The sequence below is a fragment of the Parasteatoda tepidariorum genome, chromosome 2, assembly GCF_982258835.1.
Source record: "Parasteatoda tepidariorum strain Cologne lab strain chromosome 2, Ptep-v5.0, whole genome shotgun sequence".
NCBI lineage: Eukaryota > Metazoa > Arthropoda > Arachnida > Araneae > Theridiidae > Parasteatoda > Parasteatoda tepidariorum.
Window position 1 is genome coordinate 92825877 of NC_141756.1, and position 19469 is coordinate 92845345.

At 29.7% G+C, this 19469-nt stretch overlaps 1 protein-coding gene across 1 annotated transcript in view; it reads right to left on the reverse strand.

Moving 5' to 3' along the window:
- LOC107449698 (diuretic hormone class 2) overlaps window positions 1-19469 on the reverse strand; it is a 77647-nt gene that overhangs the window by 10312 nt on the left and 47866 nt on the right. Inside the window, exons 2-3 of the mRNA XM_071177836.2 lie at window positions 18263-18394; window positions 3356-3454 (exon numbers count right to left, since the gene is read on the reverse strand). Coding sequence (XP_071033937.1) covers window positions 3356-3454; window positions 18263-18351 — 188 coding nt within the window. The 5' untranslated portion in view covers window positions 18352-18394. The remainder of the gene's footprint in view (window positions 1-3355; window positions 3455-18262; window positions 18395-19469) is intronic.

Genomic DNA, 19469 nt, shown 5'->3' on the forward strand with positions numbered 1-19469 from the left:
ATGGATCACTAAGAAAAAAGACCCAAAATGAACCTTTGTACTTTGCGGAGTTTAAATAATTCTGATTATAGATGGATTTTGTTTTTTATTATGCGTTTCATTGATATTTTTTTCCTATTTATAGATTAAGAAGTTTAAAATAATAAAAAAGTTTTATCAATGTAATTATTTGAAAATATTAGTATATAAAATCAATTTTAATAAAAATTGAACGGTCAAAAATTAATAATGTTACATTATGCTTTTTACATTTTCAGAAATATATTTATAACTATTTAAACATGCATAGAATTTCGAAAGTTATCTTTTTTAACATGATTTATTACTGAATGACGTAAGTAAATTTATCTTAATGGCATAAAAAGTAGAATATTACATTAAATTGATTTCAGATGTTTCTTAAAAATTATATAAGAAAAGAAAATTTTGCATTAGTTAATTAAGACAGCAAAAATAAATTAAATTTAAAGAAATTAAAATAATGCCTAACTGTTAAAAATTCATTAATGTGGAAGAAGTATATAATTTTTGTGACATAATTCAGAAATTTAATTTTGCTACATTTCGATTTGTTGTTAAATAGAAATAGTACATAATTCTCATTAATTACAGAGTTTAATTTTGTACGAAGTTCTACATTAAAATAATTAAAAGAAATTTTAAGACGATTCCCATTTCAGATTGAAGAATCTGTACGATAATTTAAGATGTAATATTTCAGAAATTAATTATAAGAAATATAGTATTTTATTTCTAAATTAAAGATTGGTTACAAACTTAAAGTCAATAATAATCAAGATACATTTCTCTCTATATTAAAAAATAGCATAAATTAAAATAATAGAAAACTGTTAAAAATTCATTCATTTGGAAGAAGTATACAATTTTTGTGACATAATTCTGAAGTTTAAATTCGCTATACCTCGATTTGTTGTTAAATCAAAGTACTATTTAATTCTCATTGATTGTAGAGTTTAATTATAAAAACAGTTTTACATTGAATAAAAATGAAAAAAAATTGAAACGATTCCCATTTCTGCTTGAAAAATTTGTCCAGTAATTTAAAATGTAATATTGTAGAAATTAATTGCAAAATTGAAAATTGTTTGATTTTTAATTGAAGCTTAATTACGAACTTAAAGCCAACGATATTCAAGATACATTTCTCTCTATATTAAAAAATCGCAAAGGCTACTGAGGCTATCGTTGCTGCTGTTTTAGATTTTTATTAGAGTTACATTTTGTTTTATTGTCAGAAACTATAAGACTTAACAAATAGAAATTACGAAGATGAGTAGAAAAATGTATGGGAATCACGATGGAATAAAATAATTAACGCTCGATAATTAGTTGACAACTGTTAAACTTGCTGAAAAAAATATCATACGGGCAGCTTTAAAGGTCATAAGAATACAAAGTTGAAATTTAGCAAGTGAAAAGACCATATTTGTCTACGATTTGTCAAGGATTTTTTTGAAATTCTAATTTGTTTATTTGTTTCGTAATTTTAATCACTTTTTTGCATTCTTTTTCTTATTTTTATTTGCCTTACGTTATACTTTGCTTTTTTGATTAAATTCTATAAGACTTAGAAACTTGAAATTACAAAGGTAAAAATGTACAGTAATTACAATGGAATAAAAAAATTAACATTAGATAACTTGTTTGAGAATTAAGAACTATGAAACTTGTTAAAAAATCATACGGGCTGCTCTATAGCTCTTAAGAAGGTGACATAGTTATAGATTAATAAAATTGTACATTTGGAATAAAATAATGTATAATAGAAATATAATTCTTAAAATAATTCATTTACCTTAAACAGTAATTGAGAAAACTTAGTTATCTTTAATATATAGTAAAATTAGTTCTTTTTTTTACTTGATGCTCTAATTTATTTTTCTTAATTTTAAATGTATGCGATTGAGTCATTTTGTTTTCCATCTTACATGCTTGTAGAATAACAATTAGATTAAAGTAATTAATTTAAACTGGACAATTATTTTAAATATTTAACTCACTCTTAATTTGAATAATTAATTCATTTATTCACATTTTTGTTACTCATAAAACTTAATAATTTAATGCATTTGAAAATTTTGCTTATCTTACCTGTAACTTTAATTCAAATTCCTTAAAAATGCACTCTAATTTAATTTTTTCTCAACAAATTAAGAAAATCCTTGCTATATACTTTGATTAATAATATTGAATTAAAACATAATGGTGCATAATCTTGTAAAAATATATATAAATAAATTGCTTCTGCGCTTTCTCAGTCATAAAGTACTGTAGTATTTACATTATTTTTTTTACTTTTCACTCCCTTCATTAATTTTTACTCTCATGAGAAATAATATTATTTTGCTTATTTTTAAATACACGTCAAAAATAAAACTCTTGTATGTATTTTAAATTGGATAATCATTTCAGTCTCGTGAATGTAGTGAAATCTGTTTATTTCAGTTTAGAAGTATAAAATAATATACTGTCTTCTTAATGAGATATCAACCAGTTTCATACATTAAAGGCCTGGTTTCTTAGGACAGGACGCCGTCAGCTGGAAATCAGCGCTAACCTCTGATTGGTCCATTTGTGAGTTTGATAGTATACGTCATCGAACGCTCATCTTGAACTACAATTGCCTTCCAACTCAACTGCAGTTGGATTACAACGTGACGTTAACCACAGAAGCAATGGCGGACAACATCCAACAGCATATTAAAATCAGCCAAGATTTTGATTTTGACATTAAACATAGCTTCTTCATTAAACATAGCACTCTTCATTTAGCTCAGCTATAATGTGTTTTTTCATGGACAAAGTCATTATTTGTTCTCTAAAACACTGGTCGACAATAACAAAATCAATACAAATTCAAAATAAATATTTGTTTACGTTATTAACGCATGCGCAATGAGAGATAATGTCTGCGTTGGACCGACTGCTCACGCTGAGCTAACAAAAAAGTCTTTTTTTGGCGTCAGATCTACGTCAACTTTCCGCTGACGCCCAGATAAGGCGCTAGTTCTAAGAAACCAGGCCTTGAGCTAACAAACCAGTATTTTGTTGGCGTCAGCGTGACGTTGACGTCCCGCTGACGCCCAGATAAGGCGCTTGTCCTAAGAAACCAGACCTTAAGAGGCATCAGCGACTTTTATTCACTGACTCTCAAACAAGCAATTTTAAATTCATATTTAATTAAATGAAATTTATCATTGCATTTGTGTTTATTTAATTAAAAAAAGGGTGTGCACTAAAAACATTATGTTGATTTCTAACAAATGTAAACACTGTATGAATCTCATGAATTTTGTAATATCTTGGTTGCACTTAATTAGTAAAAAAATATTACTTTGTAATTCCTTCAGCTTCTATTATTCGCTGAGCTAGATTTCCAAGAACTTGTAAGGTTTCTCTAGGATTATCAACCTCCACAATAGATCTCTTGTTCCTAGAAACAAATTTTGAATCAGAATATAAAATAGAACATTTTAATATATACCATTTTTCGAATAAATTCTCAATTCGATTGTTTTAATCAAGTGTAGGACATATCGTACAGCTTAGATTAAAACAACTAAAATAATTACAACTCTCAAGAATAGATCAATAAATTATTAAAAATGAATACAAATTCATCTTATAGTAACCCAGAGCACTTCTTATTTTGGTATAAATTTTTCATTTAAATAAAATAGCTTGTTAAACAAATTGAAAAGAAAAGATGATTTTGAAGTTACAATAGTGTTAGTTTGAGTAAATATAATTTAATAAATGATAGAACTCTGAGTGGCCTGTTAAAATAGTAACTAGTTTTCATTTTTTACTTGTGAATAAATTAATTTAAGAGAGCTTGATAAGCAAGCAAATACACTGTTGTAAGAAATGAAGAGAATTTTCAGACTTGGTCAATTATTTCCAGAATTACTAGACCGATTTCAATGAAATTTGATATCTACATGCATTGATACAATACATAACAAATAACCATTCAACTATTGTAATACACACCTCATGATCGTGCGTAACACTAGTGCCAACACCGTATCAACAACCCGTACGTAACACTGGAAAGGTATGAAATTGGAAAGGTATGTCGGAAGGTATGAAATTGCCACTGGACAATTCAAGCCAATTGCTACAGGAAATGACAAACTGCCTTATTTCAAGTATGAAATCACACTGCAGGCATGTATATCTGTAAGAGGGGAACATACCGCCAATTAACCCATTTTTTTTTGTTTATTCTGCAACCGTTGTTTCATACCTTCCGACTCCAAAGAATGTTATGCGCGATCATGCGTGCGTATTACAATAGTTGAATGATTATTTGTTTTGTATTGTATCAATGCATGTAGATATCTAATTTCATTAAAATCACTTAAGTAGTTCTAGAGATAATCGACCAAATCTGCAAATTCTCTTAATTACACCAATGTATAATCAGTGCTCGTATTAATTTTTTTTAAATTTTTCTCTATGCGGATGTTTTGGATTGGCCGGAAGATCGAAATGAGTGAGGACATGCATCAGCTTATTATGGTAAAGCACATATCCCCAATTTTCAACGTTACATATTTAACGACCATGTCCCGCAAATTTTACGCCCCGTCAGACGATGTGAGCAGTGCTTAAGGTGGTATCCAACTCTCAAAAGGCGAAATCAGTGTAAACTAAAAAAAGTGTTGCCACTGCAGAACAATAAATTAATGTTAAAAATATTGCTAACAAAGAAGTAATATAAATCGAAAATTAAACCGGGTAGAAATAGGTCAGTGGGCAGAAACTTGACTAGAGCTTATAACATGCACTTAGTACTGTGCTTACAAGCTAGCATATGTATGTGTAACGATAAATAATGAAAAAAAATAAGAAAAGTATTGGTGACCTTTTTAATTTATATTTATAATTTATATGGATCAGTACTAGGAGAGTAAATAATTTAAATAAATATAGGTTTATTGCGTTTAGCCAGAAATTAATGTATTCTTCACTAAATGTGTGCTGGCAGAAATCTGTCAGCGTAGCATGGACGTATCCATTGCTAATGTGCGTCTCATCAGCAAGTTCTTCGATTTTCGATAGAAAGTAAAGGTCCTTATTTAAATGATGACTTTTAATGATCATTTTTGAATGATCTGAGATCCACATTATGCGCTTTAGTCTTCCCAGACCTACTTCATTAAAGAAATTTAACTGATCATTTATTTACTTACCCCTCATTGTTCTCGCTTTAAACGAATTGAATCTTGATGATCCTTATAGATTGGGTATTGCCAAAATTTATGCAAAAGTTAGTGCGGTACAATTGATATTAAGACGGAAGTGTGGTGAAAAGTACATTGCGTGTTCTCGCTCATCACCAATAAAAAAATAGTCAATAGCAGTTGTTTTAGGATGACAAAATAAATTAAATCATTTGGAATAATCCCCCATACTGATTAAGAAACCGAGTTTTTGCGCTCAATTGTGTTGTGCACAAAAAATTAAGATTAGATATTTTTATAAGAGTACTTTTATAAGAGTATTTTTTAAAAAAATCACGTACCAACAAAAACAGTAATGACTATAATTGGGTTGCTAAAATAAGGCCAAATAAATAATGCTAAAATAATGCCAGAACTAACAAATACAGTAATGACGATAATTAGGTTGCTAAAATAATGTCAAATACATAATGCTAAAATAATGCCAGTACTAACAAAAGCAGTAATGACAATAATTGGGTTGCTAAAATATTGCCAAATAAATAATGCTAAAAAAATGCCTGTACTAACAAATACAGTAATGACAATAATTGGGTGCTAAAATAATGCCAAATAAATAATGCTGAAATAATGCCAGTTTTAACAAAAACAGTAATAACGATAATTGGGTTGCTGAAATAATGCCAAATAAATAATGCTAAAATGATGCCTGCACTAACAAATACAGTAATTACGATAATTGGGTTGCTAAAATAATGCCAAATAAATAATGCTAAAATGATGCCAGAACTAACAAATACAGTAATGACGATAATTAAGTTGCTAAAATAATGTCAAATAAATAATGCCAGTACTAACAAAAACAGTAAAGACAATAATTGGGTTGCTAAAATAATGCCAAATAAATAATGCTAAAATAATGCCTGTACTAACAAATACAGTAATGACGATAATTGGGTTGCTAAAATAATGCCAAATAAATAATGCTGAAATAATGCCAGTACTAACAAAAACAGTAATAACGATAATTGGGTTGCTGAAATATTGCCAAATAAATAATGTTTAAATAATGCCAGTACTAACAAAAACAGTAATAACGATAATTGGGTTGCTAAAATAATGCCAAATAGCGTTTTATGTTCAGTCTGTGGTTCGGGATTGACGATCTAAATTTTGAATTTGAATGATAAATATTAACTGAAACTGTAAAGCTTGGATTACAACGAGTGACGAATATTAGTTAGAATGAAATGTTTGACAGAAGTCGTGATTGCGAAGGGGATATAGTGATTTTCGGGGATTCAGAATCAAGAAAACTTCTGGACGATACGAATTCCGTTCCCTGCTCGAGCCGAAATTGAAGTATTCTCAATGGTTGGCAGATATTGGTCAGCCACTGAAAAAAAGAGTTTCTCAAATTTGAATAAAAGTGTGTCAAAATAGCTCCGAAATAAACACAGTCGAATTTGAAAATCCTATGTTCTCATTATTTAGCACAATGAATGCTCAAAACATTATATACTAATTTTTTGAAACTATGCACACTCTCTTTATACTACAAATTACTCAAAATGAGTACATGATGTGTCATTTTAAGACTAAGCTTTTTGATCGTTTTGAGCGTAACACTATACTTAATAACTAGGAGGCTCCGCCCCCTGCTCGCTAACGCTCGCCAACCCCCCAGAATTGCTACGCAATCCTATGTGGTTCACGCCGTGAACCATGGCTCGCTGCGCTCGCTCACCAATGAACACAATGTTCTAGCAAAGACATAATATATTATCATCAAAGACATAGTATTTTATCATCAAAGACATAGTATTGTACTTATGTAGATGAATTCTACCAATGTTCTTATTGGCTTTTAAAAAAGTATATTAGCTATTTAGATTGTACATGGTGAAAAAATCAAAACATTAGCTAAATACGAAACATATTAGCAAAATAAATTATCAAATATTGCTTCACTAATATTCTGCATTTTAAAGAGTGAAAATTCAATGCATAAATAAACGCGAAATATAAAAAAAATTCAATGCATTCAATACAAACACTTAAACGTTTTTTAGACGTTTAGGTAGCTCCCAGTAGAAAAATATCAATTCAACAGCGGCCTTTTAAAGCATTCTCACTTCAATTAATTAATTAATTCCTAATTGAGTATAAATTAAATATTGTCATGTTTTTAGTGCATGAATCTGAATTGAACAACCTGATAATGCTCACTCTGGTTATTGTTATCTGGTTGCTCACTACGTGCTCTTGCGTGCCGAATCCAATCAATTAAAAATGAAAACTGTTGCCAGCGCGAGAAAAGAAATATCATCGGTTTTATTGATACATACATACATACGTACGTATTAGCGTTTTATATAATATAGATGAGTATATGGAATTTTTAAATTTGAATATATCTGTTTCCGAGCTAATTTGACACATTTAGAATCAATTTTGAGAAACTTTTTTTTTTACAGTACAGGAGTCCTCTTGTCATCAGGCTCTCGGTTAAAAACCATATTTTTCACTCTCCATCTATTTTGAATCATTTAGACTCAATTTTGAGATTTTTTTTTTTACAATTTGAGATAGAATCCTCTTGTCATCAGGATTACTGTGAAAACCGTAGTTTTTAATCTCTGTGTCTAGAAATTGTGGGTTAGTCCTACCCACAATTCTCCTACACGAGTGTTCAAATAATCCTCCACTAGTGCTTGTTTGTCTCTATGTTTGATCCACGAGTTCTTTTAACTCCTGTATTGGGTTCAAAATTACTACACTACTGAGTTAAGCATTAATAGTCGTAAAGCCTAGCATTTGTCGGCTGTAAAACACCGGTACGGTCATAAATTAAAATATAAAAAAAAATTAGTTTTAAGAGTTCCAAACAAACATGTAAAAGTGGATTAAGTTCTAAGTAAAATATAGTGTTTGTTTAAAAATGGAATGCTTTTTAAATTAAAGTAAATTACATTAATAAATGTGTAAGAATATTGTTTTAACATGAAATGTATCATTATTTTTTACTGCATGTATAAAATTACTCTTCTAAGAGCATACAATATGGTTCTGATCTGTTGTGTTATTAAAAAACTCATTAAAAGTGGCTCAATTTTTAAAGTAAATTAATAATATTGACGGAATAAAAAATATGTCGGGAGGAATTAGGGAATCTCTTGCGTGAAACTATTCTTCTTGCTTTTTTAATACTTGAAAAAAAGCACTGTAATTGGCAATTATAGATATCACCCACATGAAAAAAGATTATCTTCAGTAAGAAGTAGACTTTCGATTTAAGTAACAATCTTAAAACCTTTCAGAAAGATTAAGGATTAATTGTCTTTCCTTAGTGAGTAAAGCTGCTAATATTGCTGCACCAAATAATAATGCATATATAAATTGTCCGAGGGAATTTTCAAAACTCGAATGATAAATTAGAATCTCCAAGGCAGTTTCAACTTTAAAATAATTTTGTAAAAATGTTTCATAATACGGGTAGGTATTCCTTTAATTTATTATAATATCAAATTTATTTTCCCCAATCACTTACATAAAATAAATATAAACATTAAATAATTCTAGATTATGTTTGCTACTTGGATTACGTTATTATGTGTTCAATTGGCTTTTTTTTAGATATAAGCAGTTTTTAAAAAGTAAAATTGAAACCTAAGAATAATTACAAATATAAATTAAGAAAATTACGAAGGAATTAAAATTGAGCAAAACCTATTTTGACAGAATTAGAATAATTAAAATTCCTTTCATAACTAAAATTAATCTTAACAAATTCAAAAGAAAATAACTACTATGATAATAATTATTTTTCTCAATTTTTAAGCAAACATCGTGGAATAATCAAGATAAGCAATATTTTTTTTAAATGTACAGATTTTTACGTTGACTATAACCTTATATGCAATATAGATCTTAGTACACGTCTATGAATATCTTTATGTCCAGTATGTTTTACAAACAGTTAACAGTTAAATTTTGTTTTTTAAAAGCTGAAGAACTTAGCAATGCTTGTTAGATGATGAAAACAAATATTTTATCTTCATTTTTTGAATACCAGCGGGTGACCGAGCTCCGCTCGGAGAAAACAGGTATCGAAGCTAACTCGAAGATTTAAATTTTCAATTGTGATTTATCAAAACAATACATGCCATAAGAAAATTTGTGAAACCATTGGTGAAAAGATAACCGGTTAAAGTGCACCATTGTAAACTATCTAAACAAAGTTTGGAAAGGGAACTATTCTATACAAAGGTAAAGTTTGAAAAGTCATAGGAAATAAAATGTAATTGATAACAAAAAATTATACAATTAAAGACACTGTTCACAACGAATTCGTAAATTTGTTTCCGTTCATCCGCTTCTTGAAAATTCTTGTCCAGGAAAAGGCGTCGATGAGAGAGGTATTGTCGAGCATAAAAGACGATGTAAACTCCGCAGGAAGACGCGTCATCTTGGTGGTTGTAAGCGTTGCGAGGTTTCACGATGCATCCTTTCAGCTTTTCATTCGTAACAACGGTATTCAAAACGTGTCGCAGTATTTTTCTCAAAACAGCATCGATGGGCAGCGGGTTGTCGACTGGATAGCAGACTAATAGTTGACGTTCTCCATAGCTTGCTTTGTAAATTCCTAGCATCCAGTGCTCGCCTCTATCCATTTGAGCTCTCTTGTGAATGGGAATGAGTAGCACGTCGAATCCTTGTTGAACGCCGTATAAATAGTTGGAAGCCTTGTTCTAGTCGCTGATATCGTTGAGAAGAGCCATTCCTTCATAAGCTCCATCCGTTGTTGTAACGTAGAAGCGTGCGACAAATTCAGGGTGAAGTGCGGCAACTTTGACGGTCGGTTAAGCTTGTTCGGCGTAATGGAGAAGCATTCTGACAATGACGGTATCTTCTAGTTGTCCATTTGCGGGTAGAATTGAGTTGATCGCTTGTTGTTCCAAAATTCCGGCTCCTTGAAGAATTTCATGTAGAGGTGCGTTCTGCATGTTGAAAATGTAGCTTGAAATCTGATGAATGTTGAAATGTCGGACTTTGTTGACGGTGATTTTAACACAAAAGTTAAACTTTTCTCCACTTTGATAAATGTAAACTAATGCGAACCTTACAATTAAATTATTAATTCCTTCGTATATTATTGGTTTAAGTTGTCGAAAATTAATATTTCAATTGTAAGGTTCGCATTAGCATACATTTATAAGAGCGGAGAAAAGTATCTATGGCGAACTAATAAAGTTTGAAAATATCCTATCTGTAACTCCGAACTGCTCGACCGTAGCGCTTCAAAACCGGCGCCAATCGATTCCTCGTGGCCAAAAACCCCAGACCCCCAAGTTTACCGGAGTTTATTAATTCTGGGGCGATTTTCGACTTGGCAACCATTCCTCGTATTATAGTATAAGATATATGTTTTACCTATTGTTTTTGTAAATTTCTTTTGTTGCATAATAACTTAAAAAGATTTATTCTTTGAAAATAAGTGAATCAAACGACAGATAATACAATAAAATAATCCAGAAAGTTATTAAAACACAGAAAATTTTTAAAAAAATTTTAAATCCTTATATTTACGAATCGAGAAAATTTACTTTGTCTGTCTTTTCTTAAATTTTTGAAGCTGTTCGTAATAGCTACAAGAGGAGCAAAAAGTATATATTTTCTAGCTAAGCGTTTCAGAATAAAATAAGCTTATTTTGGTTTCAAGCGAAAAAAACATATATATCACTGAGAATAAGAAAAAATTGTTCTTCTAATATATCTATATCCAGTATATATCCAATTTTAAAGCATGGCGAAGTACTCTATTTCCTTTCTAACTGTGTATTTAAAGACGCCATCCTTATTGGAACAAAAAGGGATTAAAGTATGTGGAATTTAGAAGAAAAAAAAGAAATTATTATCATAACGATTCAAACTAGAAAAATATCGTAGAAAGAAGAATTTTCCAAAAAAAAAGTAAATAAATTATAAGCTGATCATTAGTTAGAGATTTAGAGATCTAGTTGAACTTGTGGTCATTTTTAGACGAAAAACGGTTTAAATCCGAAAGTTTTAGGTTTTCTTTATTTATAGGGGATTTTCTTTTTATTTTAAGTTTTATGAAGAGCTGTTTGAAATTGTTTGAATTAAAGATTACTCTATTCATTTAATTCAAACAAACAACAGTTAATACAAATAATAACAAAAGAACAAAAAGAACAGTTAATACAAATAATGGGCTTTTTTTAATGCAATATGTATTAAAATTGAAACAGAAATGTTCGAAATTCTCCAGAATTCTAATGAGTTTGAAAGTTTATAGAATTCTATAAAACGAAAATTCTATAAAACTAAGGAAATTCAAGATTTTCTATGAGATATTCCACGTTTGAATGAAAGGTGCAAATGTACTGAATCTTATGCTGAGTTCAAAACGTAACCAAATAGTTGATATTGAGTTACCATTACGAGATTTACCCTCGTCCTCATGCATGTATCTATGGAAACAGAAAACATGTCATTCTACGTTTTTTGATCTCTATAGAAACAAGTTAGTCAACGTTTTTTTTTCTTACCAATAGCAGGAGTTCAATCACCTAGCCATTAGCTTAAGTCTAGTGACTTCGAAATGACCGAATTAAAATTGTTATTGCATACGGTATTCTGTTGTTGTTTCTAATGCTACTTGCCACACGGGCAAACCGAGAAAATTTAAGGCAGAGTGTGCGTTTCTTGTTTCTCAGTGGCGTTTTAATAAGGCTAAAACATCAATTATTAAATAAGCCCTTATATTGGATCAAATTATGAAACTTAGAAATACTTAACACTTTCAGTTAGGTATTTTTCGAATTTCGGAGAAACAAAAAACGAAAAGAGCCACATTAGGCTTATCCGTTGTTGTTGTTGACGTATGCCTGTTTTAGGCAGAGGGGGTGCAATTGTTCTTGTTTTCCAGTGGCGCCATCTATGGCTAAGAATTCGACTTCTGCCACACCATACGTCACACCCGTTTATAGGGCGGACCCATTCATACATCCATTCATTCATCCACAGATCGTAATTTTGACCTGAATCAGAGAATGATCGATCTCCAATCCAGTACCCTGAGAGGTTTGATTTGCTATGGGAACATGGAAGACTTTTGCGACTCGATAAATTTAACGTGCATTAGTCACTTTACTACACGGGGAGTCTTCGGCCGGCGGGGTTTGAACCCATGAACTCTCGGACATGGGCCCAGCACCCAGGCTATCCCAGCGACGGTATTCTGTAACAGGGTTATAGATAGGAGATTCCCAAAGCCCTATCTGTTATCCCATCTTAAAATAGGGGTCATGGGAGACACATTTTGTACTGTTTGGAGCGAAATGATGAAGCGAAACAGAAACTAATTGTGAATTACGAAACAAAATAATACTTACGGTAATAAAATAGCCTATTTATTATTATTATTAGAACATTTAGTTTTTCAGTTACGCTTCATTTGTTCAGGCCAATCCCACCAAATTAGAAATCTACTTAACACACGTCAAAGATGGAATAACCTGATTCCAAAATGACCGAAAGTATCTTCTCTGATGTAAATATATGTTAGCTTGAATAGTATTTGTTATATGACTTTATTCAGGCATTTTTTTTTGTCTAGCCTATCCATATAATATAAAATAAAAATATAGCCTTCATATAAAAAAAATCAAAAATTTATTTGTAAAATCTGCTTAAATTGTTTGGCAAACTCAAATGTATAATTAAAGATTTAGTATAAAAGACTTGTTAGCTCAGAAAACTTCAAAGAGTTTAAGCTCAAATATTAAATTTATAGACTCTAATAAACTTTATCTTAGTTTATTTGATGTAAGGTGCTCAAAAGTAACCCAAAAAACGCACATATAATAACTATAATTATTTTCTGTACATACGATTAGCATTCAACATACACAAATTATTCATTATAAATTACCTGGGCCCAAAGCTTTACCAGCCTTGCTATCTCGGCAGTTGTTGCTGATAAAATTCTATTTTATTTTCATTGGCACTACAAATTCCAAAAAATAATTCAGAATTCAAAGATTTTTTTAGCTCGTAATGTTAAATTTATTTAAACTGATAGAACTCGAAGAATTTTTGCTCAAAATATAAATTTTATCTAAATATATTTGCTATGAAATGCTCAAAAATGGGCAAAAACACTTTCACAAATATCTCAATTATGCTAAATATGTATGATGTTAATTCATGTTTATTCCATTAGTAATTAAAATTACCATTTTGTTCTGAACGTAAATAAATCTATGGATCTGGGGATCATTAAAAATCGCATATTTATTCCCTTCTCATATCGTTACTGAAAAACTCTCATTTTAACTTACCTAATTATGGTTTTGGCTTTATTTCAAAGATTTATTTCGAAACCTGCATTTGAAATAAATGAATTTGCTTAAATTGAATTTAACTATTGTGTTTTTATCAGATTGCTTTTAAGCAGGTTAAGTGATATACATTTGCAACTTCGATAAGCAATTACAACATGGTTACAAAAACATTTTTTTTAGATTTAAAAAGATAGATAACATGTAACTTAAAAAGATAGATATTTAATATTTTATTTAATTAAACAAATTTAATAAGAGAAACCTAATTTGAACAGAAAGCTGTTTACTTAAAATGCTTAAACATTACATTCAAGCTATCCTTAAAATCACAATGTTTAAACTTACTCTAATTGCTCAAACACATTCTCAAAAAAATAAGAGAATGGAATATTTATTTCTCGGCCAGGCATTAAAATCCTACATTGTTTGTTGTAATGATTTACACTTTAAGGTTACAATGACTTAATTTCTACAAGACCTACTTAAATGACCTCATTTTTCTTAAATAACAGGAGTAATTAAACCAAACGCGAGTATTGTAAAATATTTGGTAAGTAAGTAAGTTGCTTTTAAGGTCTTATTTGTTTGTTCGCTTAATTGTTTTTTTCGTTGCTTAATTGTAAAGTTTGAGCTTTAAAAAAGAGCATACTGGATATTTTAATGGTATATTTAACAGCGGCAACACTTAGAATTGAATATCATGCAAAGCATTATGGTTTAATGTCTTACTTTAGAGAGAAAGATTCTTTTTTATTTCTCCAGAATAAAGTTTCTTACAATCTCAGAAATTAAACTCTCGCTTTTGACGATTTAGCAATCCTTGAGTAATATTTCGTTGAATTTGAGAATCATTTCTCTAGAAAATCACGTGATTTGTGACGAAACGCGAATTTTCAAACAAAATAATTTCAATAGATTTAACCATATTACGGTTCTTACTTATCATGTGAACTGTCTCATAAAATAAAGTTCGAAAAATTATAAATAATGTAGCTTCCTTTCAAATAATAATTAATTAAAATAGAGTAAATAATATTGCCTTTCTTACTTATTAAACAAACTATTTTATTAAATAATTTAATTAATTTAATTACATTAAATCTTATTGCGTTTTTTAGTAATTATGCGAGCTATTTCATTGAATAAGGTTAAAAAATTATAAATACTTTGTTGTATGCTCAATTAGTTTGTCATTTGATTTAAATGCATTAAACTTAACTTCACTAAGAGCTTTTTGAGCAAAGTTAAATAGCATTTGTTGACTTTTCATTTTATGAAATTACTCGTACTACTTAAAATAAATAATTAAATTAAAAAGTGTTAGAGATTAGAAAAGTTAGAAGAGATTGAATTTGAAAATTATATTTTTATCATAAATTATAATTTAAACTATCTTTTAAGCTTAAAGATATTACGTTTGTGACAGCATACAAAAACTGATTAGCACACTGAAGGAGATTTCTCAGAAAAATAAATTTATTTATATAATAAATTTAGTTATTTATATAATAATTATTTACTTATAAAATAAATTTATTTAAGTTTAAATTTATTTAATTTTTATTTTACCATATTCAAGCAAAATAGTCTAATAACCATAAATAAGATGATATTTAAACTATTAACTGTGAGAAAAAGCGTTTATTAACTGTTTTTTACCTAATACGGTTAAGCAACCAGAATTTCATTTTACTTACTAGGCCCATCTAATGAAACAACTTAGCTTATTGCTGATGAGTACATGTTATATCCGAGAGTACTAATCTGTCAATCCCGCGATGGACAAAATGGGAGTTAGATTAACATTGACATCACATTATTTCCTTCATTCCCTTCAGCACATGAAGAGTTTCCAGTGTTCTGCACTCCCCTATTTGTGACTCTGGCCTATTAAATTATGACACTTTCATTCACGCATAGATGGCAGCATCATAAAACTAATTCACACGAAAAAATTTATTATTTCTCATCTCTCACGACAAGTGAAACAACCAGATAAACTAATTAAACCACATTCCACGGTTCATGAACTGATGCCCATTCCCGAACCAAAACCCAAGCTTCAATGTCCAGTAAAATATTTTTTTGTGATTTTGAAACCATGCTAGTAGTAAATGGTTAATAAAGCATATGGTTTCGTTTTTATGATTTTTTTAACCATTCTAATTGTAAACAATTTCAAAACCGTAAGGAAAAAATGTTCTTTACAGTAAACTTTACGGTTAATTTGATGGACAAACTGCTGCCCCGGTTATTTTACAGTAATTTTAGAATGAAAATTCTAACGGTATTTTACTACATCTTGTACAACCTACAAACTAAATAGTTATTTTTTTGATCAAAAACATCTTTTCGCTATAAATATTTTACGTAATGTCGAGTTTTGATGGATGCTATGAATAATAACATAAAATAAACTTACTAAATTAAACGCTGATATCACCTCTTGTCCACAAAGAAGTATAATTCTGAAGTTTTTACTTTTACAATTTTACATAGAAGTACAGAAAAAACTACGAAGACCGCATGGAATTGACTAATTTTAATTATCAATTTTAATAAGTATTATACTTTAAAAAAATATAACAAATGCCATGCAAATGTCCATTTCTTTTGTGTTTGTTTCAATAAAGCAAACGAAGACAATTTAAAATCAATCCGGTTATTTTGAAAAGTAAACTGTTTATTCCAAAGATAAATATACCTAGCTCAGCTAACAAACTAAAAATTGAAAATCGAAACTCACAACAAATATTACAATTCATTTCGCAAAAATATATTATTCCATCAAACTCTGCTCATTCAAAATGTTGAATCTTTTTCTCAGTATTCATAGCTTCTCCATATTTTGCAATTTTTTTTTATTCTGTTTGCCCCGCACATTTGTTTACAAAAAAGAAAAAGAAAAAAAAAACGAAACTTCAATAAACTGAAGCTTTCGCTCGAGACGACATCCATTAAAGAACACCCTTTCTTATGCTTCCAAATTTTGACAAAAAGATAAACAAATATTGAGACCGGAAGCAAGAACAGCCTTCATGAGCAAATTTACCGAATCCCCCCCCCCTCTGTCGTAAAGATTTAGTGGTACTCAATATAAGAATTCTCTCGGAGAATTCGATTCCCTTGCTATACTCCGTTAAAGTTTTTTTTTCGTTTTTTTTTTTATTCGTTCTTCTGTCAAAAGTGTTTTATAGCTATCTAGCGTGCTATGAATATTAGTGAGAAAATATTCACCGCTATTAGTTGCAGTTTTCCTATGAAAAAAATGGAACAAAAAGTTTGAAAAACTTCACATTTTCATAATGCACATGCCTATTAAAAATATCTTATTATAACTAGTTTTCTGGTTAAGGCAATTTTGCTATCTTGTTAAGCAGGACACAAATTTTTATTAATAGATATTATTACTTTTATCGTTAATCTTTAAATCTAGTTTTAGCTAAAGACCATTTAAAAGTATTTTTCCAAATATTGATTTATTTCAGGGCTCGTAGCGATTTTAAGAAGTGCTTAAAAGTGCTTATTTTTTATTTTCGTTTATTAAAAGCCCTTAAAGGTGCTTTTTTCATTGGGCGTTTTTAAAAAGTGCTTAATTTTTCCCTTTTTCAAAATGAGATTTTTCCGTTTACTATGATGATTTTCGCTTCGAATTATGCAAAAAGATACAGTGCAGATCGTTCTACTCAACGTTTTCACAATTAATTCAACCCCAATCCATTTCGCCGTATTGTCAGACCGTTGCGTATGAAAACGCCATTCGTTTTACATGATTCAAAATTTCATGATTTTTGACAATAGTCAAAAACAATGCCAAAAGGTTTTTCTTTTTTTGGCATGACGGTTAGAACATGATAAAACAGTCAATTGTCAAAAACTTTCCAACCCTGCCTAATTATGATATTTTTTTAAAGTGCTACTTAAAAATATCTTTTGAGTGCTTGAAAAGGACTTAAAAGGCGCTTATTTTTGTTGAATAATTTGGCTACGCATCCTGGACTTTCTTAGCACTGTTGTTGGTGTTTCTTATGACATTTAGAAAAGCCAAGCTCACCAACCATTGGCCTTGTAAATTAAATCGGGAAGGAACGAAAAGAGAGCACCGCTAAGGTGAGAGTGAAATTTAGCTCTGAATCCCAGAGATAGCAGCACCACTCAGTCGTAAAGCCTCTTTCACAATTTAGACACAGATATGAAAAATTACGGTTTAAAGTACCGTCACTTTGGGTGCATCATCCGTAAAATCCATTTTTACCGTGAAATATTATACAGTAAATTTTGCAGTAATATTTACTTTATTAGAGTGATTAAGCAATTTTACGACGATTATTTACCGTAAGAATTACGGTGAATAAGATTTTTTATTCGTTAACATGTTCCGGTAAAAACGGATTTCACGGTAAAAGCACCCTGATTGCCGGTACTTTTTACCGTGATTTGATCCGGTATATTTTACAGTGTAAGCTTTAAATATTACGTTTTAAGCACGTATGTCCAATTTTTAAGTATATTTACAGAGGATTAAAAATTGTGCTTCATAAAAAAATTTAAATAACAAAGGCTTAAAGTTGCATTAGAAATATGAAAATATAGTATTTGAAGCCAGTCCTTACAGTACACCACGTAGAAGTTTTTTTTTATGCAAAAATACACTGAATTTCAATTTTTAAAAGAATTCCATACCTTGATCCTTGAGCCTGTGATGTGTAAAAACAGCATACCATAACCACCAGTAGGGAAAATAAAATTCGAAAGCTCGTACTACAATTCATTTTATTTCGTCAAATAACCAAAAATAAACAAATCTTCCAAAACCTGCAAAAAATATCACATTAAGGACAAACAGAAGAGTAAATATAACTTCAGACATGTTTTAAAAATAAAAAATAATAAAAAATACGTAATTCCATTATTTCAACTGTACTCATAATTTAACAAGACTGTAATCATAACGTAATTTAACTGTAAATATAGTAAACAAGACTGCTTTATTATATCAGAAAGTTATTGTTTTCTAATTTTACTCGTTATTAATATAATTATGAATGATTGTGATAAAAGTATCTCCTATTTAAATCACCGTTAGATTATTTTTTTAAAGTTTTGTGACCCAGGTGGTGTGGTGGGTTTAGCTTTCGTCTACAAAGTCTTAAACCGGGGTTCGATATTCGTGCTTAAGTTTGGATATCTGATTAAACTTTATTTTTCTCGATCGTTTTAATTTTACTCTCCCAGTGATATTAAAGTCGACAAAGTTTTCCACTTTGGAAGCATGGGAGTTATGCAGTTTTGGAGCTTGGTGCGGGAGACAGTTTTGTGTAGTGTGCTCATCAACACATTGTTCAGTTCATCAATAATGATCAATCCTAGAACAACTATTAGTACAGCTTCAATACAATGTTAACCACCAAACCAATCAAAATTTTGATTGTTCCCCTAATTAAAGTAAGTGTTTTATGAAAACAAAAACTAAATGTTTTATGATTCATAATGAAACACTTTATGTCCAAGCCGAAACAAGGCTAAATTTAATATAGGGTACTTCGCTTCCTTTAGCAACATTTTTTGAAACTTTTATTATTATTACAAACCAAAATATGTGTATTAAAATCTTTCTTTTTCATTACTGTTTGAAATGATTCCTTTTTTATATTTTGAAATTTGCTTATCAAATATACCTGATGAATTTAAAAGAGTTACTTGGAGCTCTTGATACCTACGCGTCAAAATATACGAGTTTAATTTGTCTCTTTTATCAGTTGGTGATAAAATAATATTACTAAGTTTTAATATTAATGCCAATCACCGTTAGATTATTGTTTAATCTAACAGTTTATGATTATTTAAAAGTTTTAAATTTTTAATGTATGATTTGTAACAAAACATTAAA